The 12746-nt window shown below is 33.1% G+C and overlaps 1 protein-coding gene across 1 annotated transcript in view; it reads left to right on the top strand.

Moving 5' to 3' along the window:
• Positions 1-12140, top strand: part of Smp_050380 (protein kinase) — a gene marked incomplete at both ends in the record, with an annotated part of 62553 nt that extends 50413 nt beyond the window's left edge. Inside the window, 8 exon segments of the mRNA XM_018791104.1 lie at positions 141-709; positions 3513-3756; positions 5558-6116; positions 6459-6755; positions 6939-7193; positions 9245-9387; positions 10257-10388; positions 11484-12140. Of these exon segments, the coding sequence (XP_018645624.1) occupies positions 141-709; positions 3513-3756; positions 5558-6116; positions 6459-6755; positions 6939-7193; positions 9245-9387; positions 10257-10388; positions 11484-12140 (2856 nt within the window).
• Between the last annotated feature and the right edge of the window lie 606 nt (positions 12141-12746).

The following is a 12746-nucleotide window of genomic DNA, read 5'->3' as shown; positions in this document are numbered from 1 at the left end:
GACGACAACTGATTTCTTCGTACACAGTTAAATAAATGTGTAAATTATCTGTTTCCAACTCAAAATACTAAATTACCGGATAGTTGTTTAAATTTATTTTATTGTTTTCTTTCATTCTTACTTTTTGGAAATCTAATTAGCGAGCTTTTCGTGAGTTACTTGGATATTTAGTTGCTTATAATAAAGAAACTCAAACGGTACTTCAAAAAGCAATTGGTCCAATCCTACGTCGTCTATTACGCTTCGTAGGTGGACAAAGTAACTTATGGAATCTACGAAATCCGGAATCATTTCTACCGTTAGCAACTCATCAGCAAAATGATGATGAAAATAAAACAATTACAAATTGTAATCCGACGAATAATAATTCATCTTATTTAGCTGGGAAAAAATCTGTCAATTGTCAATTAAACGTTAAAATTGATGAAAATAATCTTACAAAAGCTACGAATGAATTAAGTGTTACACTACCGAAAATACCAGCTGATGCCAACTTTCGTGATCGCTGCAATCTTGCATTAGCGACACTTATAGAACTGGCCAAAGGACAATCAGGTGCTTTAGCTATCGGTCGAGAAGTTCACTCTGGTAAGAAGGCTTTTTCTACTTACCATTATTTTATTTTCATTCTTATTTATGAAAGGACTTTAAAAGATAGTGATTTTCTTTGTACACCATTTACATGCTATGTTTTAATCCCAAATTTTCCGTAAGTGATATAGGGATGAGCCTAAAACAACCACGAGGGATTTTTATTCGGTCCCCTAGCCAATCGGAAAATGGCTTTTCTAACTGAGTAGTTTATGGAAAAGGTAACAATAATATTACGAAGTGTAGACAGATTTTTCATAATTAGTCAAACTATCAAAGTCTTATAGAATCTTTTCTGTTTGTATACCGAGAAAACAACAAAGTATAAATTCTTCTATATGGATATTCAACATCTGTCTTCTCAAACCTTTATAAGGACTCAAAGGGATTTTAGGAGTCCTCAGTTTGTCTCCAGGTTAGTAATTACTGTTACGATTTATGACTAGAAGTTAGAGTTAGAAATTAAGGTTAGAGTTTTCATCACGAACTGAAATTGACAGCAATGCAATAACAGTTTGTAACCATATGGATTGGGAGTCTACGGTTGGGTATTTAGGACTTTGGACTCAAGGTTTAGGTGAGCGTTAAGTGTTTTGGAGTTGTGAATTAGGAGGACATTTTATTTACCCATATCATACAGTAAGAGCTGAGCATTTCGTACGTTTGAAGTAGATGCTTCCACTCTATGATTAAAAAAATGTTTTCATTTTCCTATTGAACGTTCTGAGCACTAAACGAAGGTATTTGTACTGCTTATGTTATACGAAATAAGATTAGAGTCATTCATTTGCGAATTTAGCTCACAAAAGCTTACAATCGTTTTCCAAACACTGATTGGCTTATCCCTATACTTTTACGGAATTTTATTTATTGCTTTCACGTGATCAAGTCACTTGACAATAGAGTCCGTTGATGACACGATCGTTTTGTACCTGTCAAACTAATCACCTACTCTTAACCATTTACCCATTGGCTATGAATTACGACCAAGATATTAACACCTATCAACCCACGAGTTTCTAATATCCCTCTTGTGAACAATCAGAAGATGACAAGGCGGTTTCACCTTATATTGTTCTAACTCTTCTATAAACATCAGTTACACTACCACAACGCACCAATAAGACAACAAAGTCATAAGTTACACAGACACAGCAATAGGTAAATAATCAATCAATAATAATTCCAGAACGGTTAGACATATATCAACAATTATTAAGTCAAATGAAAGGTCATAATAAGGACAATATGGAAATAACACAACCCAAAAATGTAGATAATTACACCATAAAGATGTGTGTAATAATTCCCCGTAGAATAGTTCCGAAAGTTTTGCCTTTCCGAAATATTCACTCCTATATGACGTATTGAAATAACATTAATTTGTAAAGCATTGACAACTGGTACCATCATCTTTTGAAAGCACTGTCTTATAGACTCATCTAACCCCAGTTTTTTCTCAAGTTTGAGAAATCATTCTAATCACTGTAGAATCAAAAAATTTGAAATAATTACATCTTTTCCTACCTTAAACTCTGTATGACTCATAAATATTGTTCACCACCTCGTGATCTCACTGCAAGCGAGACTTCTTGTTACCAAATAAAAACATTTGTCCATGTAAACTACATGTAAGAAAATCGGTTATGAGACAAATATCCTGTAATTTTATATGTATTCTTGCAATAACCAAACAAGTACCGTAGTATGAAATGAGTGTAGTACATAAATGTAAAGAAGTTAATTAGCTCATGATTAGACGAAAGCAGTCCAACTGTTTGGAACATACAAGTTTAAGACCCATCCACCATGGTTAATTACAGCTCCACATTTAATCTCTCCATAGATGTAATAATACAGCGTAATGATATGGCTATTAATTTCTTCAGTTCCATCAAATCAGTTTTGACTCACTTTGGCGGTAAATAGAATGGATAAACAGTAAAGCCTAACGAACCTTTGAAATAAGGAGAAACCAGTTCTTTCAAACAAATAGAATAAAACTTAAGTCCAGAATAGAAAATACCATTATTTTGTTGTTTATAGTTGAAATTTTGCACTCGGTACTTAGGATTATCTTTATATCACATCCTGATTAGACAAAAAGTTTATGTGTTGACATAAATTCAATTTAGTATTGTTTGTTTGAATCTTCCCGTTGATGTTTAGGACTGTAACTGGTCAGTCTCTTATTGGCATATGTTCATACTGTGCGTATTGCCTCGATATAGCCTAAATTCACAAGCATGGTAAGCAGAGATGGATAGTGGCTAGCAGTGGAATCCAGGACGCGCGTTTCGTCCATAGATGTATCTTTTTGGTGTAGGAAAGTTAATAGCGACAACTGAAAAAGCACGTACTTGAATCACAATTGGTGGTCAACATGCATCAATAACTTAGTGAAGCGAATCAACAGTAACCATCATCATTTAAATCCTAATACTTCAGTTTCTGTATTCATTCCCTAATTTAAATTTTCATAGAACCATTGAAAAAAGTACATTTCCTTTATACTTAATTTGTACAGCCTCTCGATGTTTACCTGTTAGTGGAATACAACACATGGTACGTTTTGTTTTGAGTTCTGCAAAGTTTCATGCTACTCATTTAATCGGCCGTCTAACAGTTGTTGATAAACTAATTCGAATGCATCAAACAAGAAGAATATTACTAATGCAACAGCAACCACAACGTCAGGAATCCTTATTATTGTCATCTGATTTAAGTATCAAGAATAATCCTGATAATAATAATAATATTAATAATAATAATAATAGCACTGACATATCATCATCCATGGATAAGTCATCATCAGTTGTTAAAGATGAAACAAATTCATTATCATCACAAACAACAACATTGTCATTAACAGACCAATCATTAGCTAGACGACATTTATGCTCCACTATAATATTTGCTAGACGTCATTTATTACCGCTTTATCCGAAACCGGATAATATGACTATGTGTTTTCCATATCATTATCAATTACAATCAACTGATACACATTGTGGTGATTTTTTCTCAAGATTACCACCATCATCATTATCATCAGCAATGAGAACGATTAAAGCTACAACAACAACAGCAGACCAACATCAACACCAGAATGAATTAAATAATGTGGATTATTATCATTATACACAATATAAAGCTAATCGAATTGTAAGTTATAAAAAAAATTATGTATCTATGATTAATTACTTTTTGGCTGATAATTTTGAATAAACATGAGAATTTTTCAAAGTTGAAATCATGAGTCAATTGAACCTAGACCACCACGGAAAACCTAGAAGCGCTGGACGGCCGTTTCGTCCTATTATGAGACTCCTCAGCAGTGCGCATCCACGATCCCGCATTCGCGAGATTCGAACCCAGGACCTACCAGTCTCGAGGTTAGAGCCCTTAACCAATAGACCACTGAGACGGAATCCAACGGTGTTAATGTCTAACTTCAACCGATCCAAGAATTATGAGCGACCATTCACCAATTGTCTTCAGTGAGTTGTTATCTCACAACAGACATGGTTGAACTCAACTGGTCACTGCTTCCCACTAGAACTCCAGGACATGTATCTTGGAGTCAGTCACTAGTGAGCATATGATTATAATCACAGGGGGTTTTGTGGAGATTTCAGTATTTTTCAAAATTGAAATCATGAGTCAATTGAAGCTAGACCACCAGTGCTTCCAGGTTTTCCATGGTGGTCTAGCTTCAATTGATTCATGATTTCAACTTTGAAAAATACTAAAATCTCCACAAAACCCCTTCAAACATGAGAATATTTACGATTTCTCGGAATCAACTAACTTCAATAAGGCGGTTTTAAAAAGAAATATTTTTATAATCCCGTAAAATTCAATTTGACAGTAACTTAAATGACCTCATTACTGTCGATTATGATATAATCAAATTATTTTCTATTATGTCAATTGTAGAGGAAAGAAATAAGTTTTAGGTGCCACTGGATTCGACTTGTTCTCATGAATCTATGATATTAGCTTAGTAGATTCCAGGGATTTATTCACTCTCTATAACTGGAGCTTTATCAATCTTTAAATGAACATTTTCAAATAGTAAACGTTTTTTTAACTAAACAAACAATTCAAAGAATAACACGCTTGGAAAGTGGAGTTGAACAATTCAATCTTTGATCTGGAAATAAATTATTCTCCTGTACTCCTGATGAAATTTGTACTACAAACGAAACATCTACCCACTAATTTCCTCTACTGTCAATGACAAGCATAACAAGTGTCTCACGGTGATTTTAGCGTACTAAAAATTAACAACAAACATCGAAGAATTCCAGTCTACGAAAATTCCTAAATATCTATTGCTCATCATGTAACTACCAAGATTTCGTCAGTGGCTCTAACAATACCAAATACAGAATTTACTTGTTATTTTAATAAGTTCAAACAACAAATATTTTTGTACTGTCGGTAATTGGATAAAATCTTACACCCTAAAGTAATATAAATCAATAACTTTGGCAAATTTAATCTTTCTTCATACAAATTGATTTTCAATGCCTTACTCTGCTAATCAAGTACCAATTTCATTTATGAGAGGTTATTACTTTTGATCAGATTAGCTACCCAGATAGATCTTTTTATCCAAATCGAATTAGATAAACTGAACGATTTATTCGAACAGCCCAGAGTTGACGAGCTAATTTTCAAGTACGGGGATAATGTTTCAAGTAGAAAGAAAATCAGAGTAGTAATAGTTGACTGATGTGGCTCAAGCAACCATAGAATTCAGTGTTAGTAACCTGAAGAGAACGCTGGTTCGAATGTTTCACAAGTTATTTTTTTCCTTCGTCAAATCTAAGTAATTTCGTATTCATTATATACCATTATTTATTATGAGAAAATAGTTTATTTCAATCTACTAATCCCATATTATCACTCAATAACTTTTTTTTTGAAACACTATCTTAACTGTTTACTTTATTTATAGGCTAGACGAGTCTTTCTCACTGCTGCCAGAGCATTGCTTACTTGGCAAAGTGAGAAAATTTTTGATCGTTATGATCCAATCCCACCGTCTACGTTTAATGCAAATTCATTTATTGAGTCAGAAATTAATCGATTAGATGCACCACTGGCTACATGGTTTAGAAATCGATTGTGTTTGCTACTTTACTCATCAAATGAAACGTCTAATGTACATAGAATAACTAAGAATAATAGTTGGAACATTTTATTATCAAATCATTTACCAACAGATGTTAAACAATCATATGCTACACCATCTAATACTGAGGCCCTAGCTTTATCATCCACATCACCATACATAACATGTCCAACTTATAACAAAAACATCAGTAAAGTAGAAAAGTCTAATGGAATGGACGATGTTAATTCTTCTAAAGATATTTCAAGTCAACAACAGCGATATGAACAAAAAGGTGCTCATAATTCACTACATTCACTAGGTGAAGAGTTATCTTTTAACAACGCTTCCTCTTCTTCTATAAAGATACCACCAATCCCACCACCAAGAAGATTAACTATCAGTAATTCTGAATTAGTAAACGATTATAAAAAAGATTCTACTAGGTCTGAGAAAGATAACAGTATTAATGGTCCTGCTGCAATTGTTAATAACGGTGATGATAATGATGATGATGATAATGAAAGTGAAAATACTAGAAAGATAAAAGCTCAAATTTTAAAATCATCATTTGCTCGAATTGCACTAGAACCAGCCTATGATCTGGTTGCCTTGTCTGAATCTGGCAACTATAGTAGTGTAAGTGAATTTGAAGATGATGAGGATGAGGATGATGATGATGAAAATGGAAGACAAGAACAACAACAGCAACAACAAAGTTATTTAAACGAACCAATTTATACAGGTCGATCACTTGGTTCCGAAGCTGATCTACAATGTGAACAAGTTACTGTCTTAAGAAATGCCTTGACACGTTCTACACATCAATTAAAACCTTTATTGCCAATACCTGGTCTGTCATTTGTCATGAGTTCATTTCAACAAACTAAAAAGTTACCCAATTCAGATGAATATTATGAATCAGTTGATTGGATACGTGGTCCTATTCTGGGTCATGGTGCATTTTCACAATGTTACCAAGCACGTGATGTTAGAACTGGCCTACTATTAGCTGTAAAACGCATACGTCTTGGTCGAAATGGTATGTTTTCACTTTTCTCTTCAGAGAAAAATAAAGCATATCCATCACAAATAAATCAACAAAATAACCATGAAAACGAACCAAATTGTAACAATAATAATGATAATAACAATAGTAATAATAATGGTCAACAAAATCCAATTTATCATCGTCCATTATCACCGACATCTTTAAATCAATTAGCTGAGGTTGAAACTGAAGTACGTATTATGCTTCAGTTAGATCATCCTAATATTCTACGTTTATTTGGTGCTGTGCATTGCGTAAAACGTGGGTTCGTTGATTTATTTATTGAATGGATGCCAGGGGGTAGTATAACAAGTTTATTACAACAATATGGAGCTTTTAATGAATCAATTACGTTAAATTATGGTATACAATTAATACGTGGTTTAGCCTATTTACACAAACATGGTATATTGCATCGTGATTTAAAAGGTAACGTAAAGTAAATATTTCATCCACTGTTATTTTGATTTTAATAAAAATGCTTTCAAATTATTTGCTAGCTAATACTACTGAATTAAACTAGCAAGTGGACAGACACTACAAAATTAATCAGCAGATTTTGTCAAATAGATTATCGTAGTGTTAATAGCGCAAACATTTTTGACCACCATACAACTGGATTTTTTTAATTTGTGGTACTTTTATGTTATATAGATTATATTGACTCTGAAATTTTCACCACGAATTAATTAATTTAATTAGGATAAAAGAGCTATTCAATGACTACCCTCCAAACGTCAATCCATGATAACTAATCCCCATAAGTTTCCCAATAATATATTTATTTTCGTCACTGGAAGGTTAAAAGTTGAAACTTAGTTCATACGAAATTTACTTAGTATTGTTTGTTTGGATCTTCCCATTGTTGTTTTTAGGACTGTAACTGGTCAGTCTCTAATTGGCATGTATGCATACATCCAGCTGACGAGTCCCAAATAGGACGAAACGCGCGTCCTGGATTCCACTGCTAGCCACTATCCATCTTTGCTTAGTTCATACGAGTTATGTAGCTTTGAAGTAGACCAACTATATCGAAAGCTTCACCCATAGATGATATAACTTTAATGCATTAAACATTTTCTTGTGACTGAAATTAGGAGTTGAACAAGTGTTTTATCAGTTTTGAATATCCTCCCCCCCCATTGAATCATTTAAATGTGAATAGCATTGAAATTATTAAGAATATGATTAAAAATCTAAAATGTTTCTGACAAATATTTTCAATGTTTGTCATTTCTCATTGCTGATATTCAGAGCTGCAAATGGTCAGTCTTTTTCGGCACAAGTGAGTCATGAGCGAATTGCTTCAATATGACCATTTAGTCAGAAGTGATTAGTAAAACTGTAACAATTGGAAGAGCCAAATACTATTGGTTAAAATTCATACTCATTGCGCAAGTTAATGGCTATCTGGATCTAGTAGCTCAATGGATAACGTGTAGGATTTTGAAATAGTAGGTACTGGGATTGGGTCTCAGTATAAATATCAACACTCGGACGCAGGTATATCCAGACGATGAGTTCTGAATAGAAAGAAATACATCCTGAATTTTATTGTTAACCACCATCCAACTTCACTAAAAACAAATTTGACTATTATTGGAAGAAATATCATCTTCTAGGAAACAAAAGTTTCATTATCATTTACCAAGCTAACTTACTAATGAAAACCAGTCAACACATAAGTCTTGTTCAAATAAATCTTTCAATCTTTAAATATGTAGTAATAAAAATAATAAAATATGGATCCAATCACTCAATCGAATATGGTTACAACATAGTAATATATAGGTAATTTTAGATATATTTTGTTAGCTAGAACATGAAATTAATTATTTAATGTAAATTGTATAATTACTTAATCATACAATTAACACTGTAGTCATCATCTTATTTAAAAATACATCGTATTATACATTAAGTGTTCATATTGCCATTAGCAGTAATATTATAAAACTGTTACTATTCTGTGACTATGATGCTGAATAACCACTAAGCACATAAATGCTTGAACGCGCGTTCATTTACTGAGTAAATGGAATACTATGCTCGTATAAGGAATCTTTGTATAGTCGATAGGCAGCCTCAGGAAATTTAGTTAGGATTTTTAAAGTAGATGTTAATTTAGATGATTTCACATCTTGCTAGGTCCTGTATGGTAGATTTGTCATCAACGAATTTCGAATGTTTCTTTTTATGAGTGAATAAGATCGAAATATGGATATCACAAATTTCTGTTGTGATCTGTTTTAAAGCCCTTTTGGTTTTCCCTCTTAGATCGCTTTGACGTTAATTATCTTGTTGTGCAGTCATTCCTACTGTTAACGAAGCGTTTATATTACATGTATTTACAGTTTTTCAGTCAACAGTTTGTCTGTACATGTATCATTAAACGGAATACAGTAAAGTATAATGTATCTTATATAGTAGTATATTTGATAATTTATAGTTTCACACTTTGTATATTTGTAATATTTAAGGTGCTAATCTTCTAATCGATAGTACTGGAACTGTTATCAAAATATCAGATTTTGGAGCCTCAGCTCGTTTAAGTGGTGAACAAAGTGTTGCTGGTCAATTTCAAGGACAAGTTATAGGTACATTTTCATTTATGGCACCAGAAGTAAGATAATTATTTTCTTAATTTGTTTAATGTTAATTATATTTCTTATCATTGCTGTGACAGGCTCCATTGATTGCGATGATTCAGTTGACTAAACTGAAATGAAGTCAGTGATTGAAGACGAGATGGTATATCTGGAAATCAATCACAGTAATAACAACTCTCGTTAATCCCTGTTTTGGTTAGAAATCTTGGGAATTCTACTGCATGTCATCTACTTACTCTTCTTAGTTCACGTTTATTTTGTAGAAAGTTGTTTAAAAAGTAGTTTTATTTTATTGGCTGCTGGAGAGTCATAGGCAATAGGTGAGTTTCATTCTAGTTTTAGACCTTTCCATAATGTTCACACTACGAATCCACATCAGACCATTCGGCACTTTCGGGTCTCGTAGTGAGCATGATACTACTAAGCTGGAATCCAATGGTCTATACATTTCCAAACGTTTTGTATTCACGATTTAGCACTAATCACCATCCATTATTTATACTACTCCTACTACCGCACCCGCCATTCATACTATTCCTGCTTGTTAGTGTGGGGTGTGTGGAGATCGCTAAGTCTTGTTATTACCAAAAACCAATCCAAGTCAGGAAACTATGGAAAACCTGGAAGCATTCGACAGTAGTTTCATCGATGATCAACTCAATAAACCACATTTCATTATGTGCTTTAGGTTTTCATTTAGTTAGTTTATTTTCCTCAATGAATACTTTCTTTAGTCTTCATTTAATCTTTATTGAACCCTATTAATTCCTATGTGATGAGTAATATATGCCTTTCTTATTATTATTACTAAGTCTTAGATATTGTCAAACAATCTAATCACTATTGCGATTTGTATTTTCGTCTTTTTTAATATTATTATTAGGTACTTCGAGGTGAAACATATGGCAGAGCTTGTGATATTTGGTCTGTTGGTTGTTGTCTAGTAGAAATGCTTACAAGTAAACCACCATGGCATGATGCTAGACTAACAAACCGTTTTGCTCTTATGTTCACTGTAAGTGTATATTGGTGTATGTATGTATTCTGTTTATTCAATAATAATATTACTATGAAGGGATTTGTTGAGATTGTAAAACTTTCTGTAGCTTAAATCACGAACTGATGTTGGTTAGTTCATCATTGAAAACTTGATAGCATTGGATGACCGTTTTATCCTAGTATGAGTCTCTTCATCAGTTTTCATCCATGACTCCGTATCTTATAATCTAACGCAGAACCTTCAGTCTCATGTGTGAACTCTAAACTTCTAGACCACACTGGTCAATTCACGATATTCCGTATCCTCATTCATTGCCTGTGGTGGATAACTATCTCATACCCTGTTATTATTTTATGTCCGACTTTTATCACATGATTTATTCACCAATCGAAGTGCGACTTTTCCAGTCCTAGCACTGTTCCAAATCAATGACGTTCGACCGGTATGAGCAGTCTAGCGTCATTATTGGTCCTTTATCCACCTAGCCCTCCCAGTTGTGTCCAAAACATCAATAGCAACTACTGTTACGCGAATAATTTATTTCAAGCATGCTCGGTTTATATACCAGATAAACAGACCGCATCACACCATAAAATAGAAAATAATATTTGTACAAGATCAAGCCCAATGTGGCTGTGAACTTGGGAGACAGTAATCAGTAAACTGAATATAATTTAGGGACAGTAAATCGTATGATAATAATTTATAGCTCAAAATAAAGCTTATAATAAGATGAATATATATAAAGTCTAATCACTGAATAGTTAAGCAGTAACAATATATAGAATAATAGTCCATTAATAGATCCTGGAAGTTACCCGTACTTATGTCTTCACTAGGATATAACATATCCGACAATGATAATAATAATAATAACTTTAATATGATATTTACGCTCCGTTGAATTTAGTAAGCCAAGTGAAATTAGCCAATACTTACAGTTCATCCACTAATTCCTAACTGTTAATGATGGATAGGTTTCATTTCAAAGTCAACCGTTTTACTACTCACTGTTTCCTCTGATTATTGTTAAGCTAATAGGTTTTGTTTGTTATTGTCATATTGATTGGTGTTATATCTATCGTATTTGGTCATTTGTACACTATTCAGATTGCTACTTCCAACTCACCTCCTACATATCCGAAAGATTTGACTACTGATCTTATTGCAGTTCTAGATGCTTGTTTTGCACGTAATCCATCTGATCGTCCAACAGCGAATCAACTATTAACTTACAATGTATTTGCACGCCTTATTAGTCAACAGCAATCAGTTACTGCATTAGAACAAGGGAAACAAGCATCAATATTATCCTCAGTATCAACATCTCCGAATGCAATGAAAACGCTTAAAAACACTGATAAATCGGTAAAATGTCAGATAAACTCAATGAAATCCAGTACAAAGTCTTCATTCAGCTATCAACGTTTATTTAAAACATTCCAATCAAGCAAAATCAGCTCTACAATGAATGATAAAAAGGTGATAGTAGTCGAAGAAGCGGAAAATGAAGAGAGTGATGATGATGGTGAGGGTTGTGTGGGTAATTTTGAGAGTGACAGTACAGCTTTAGCTACATCTACACATCTTAAACATATTCAACATCATTCTGATAAACATCGTCTGCAAAAACAGCATAATCAACATCTCGATGACAGTGGACTTTTGACTAGACGAAGAAAGACAAGGAGACCAACTCTACCCCCATTAAATTTTCGTAGAAAATATCATCCACATACACCTGTTGTCTCCCCATCCTTCAAATAATGATATATCACACCATTCTAAGTTATCATGTAAATATTTTAATTGTCAGGGATGCAGTTTGTGGGTATAGAAACATTTATACCCAAAACATAAATTGGTTTTTTTTATACATTTATTATAGGTAAGTTGACTTTCTTTATGTAAACGAATTATTGTTTATACGAAGTCACTAATGAAACATGCGATTTGTGATTAATTTGAAATTACTCAAATCTAATTTATCGACCTGACTCTGCTATGCTAATCGAATACAAGGCGTAATTATGTTTGGTTAATCTTAGTCTCATTTCAATCACTCTGAGTATTATATGCTTAGTTGTCATTACAAATGATCGAATAGTGAACTGTTATCTTTAGGACTATTTGCTTTGTTTCATTTATGACTACCTTTTTTCAACTTGAATTATCATTCGTTATATCATGATAAACAGTACCACGTAACAGTATCTTATCCGATCTAGTTACTAATATAGTTTAATAGGAATTTTTAAGTAACCTCAGTAACATCAGCAATACGAACTAGGTCAATGAATTTTTCATTAATGTGGTAGCGCTTAACATCAGTTTGTTGATCGTGCCAACACTTGTATTACTTCAACGTTTCAA

This window comes from Schistosoma mansoni (assembly GCF_000237925.1).
Source record: "Schistosoma mansoni, WGS project CABG00000000 data, chromosome 4 unplaced supercontig 0032, strain Puerto Rico, whole genome shotgun sequence".
Lineage (NCBI taxonomy): Eukaryota > Metazoa > Platyhelminthes > Trematoda > Strigeidida > Schistosomatidae > Schistosoma > Schistosoma mansoni.
Note: the sequence above shows the minus strand (reverse complement) of the source record. Positions and strands in the feature narration are given on the sequence as shown.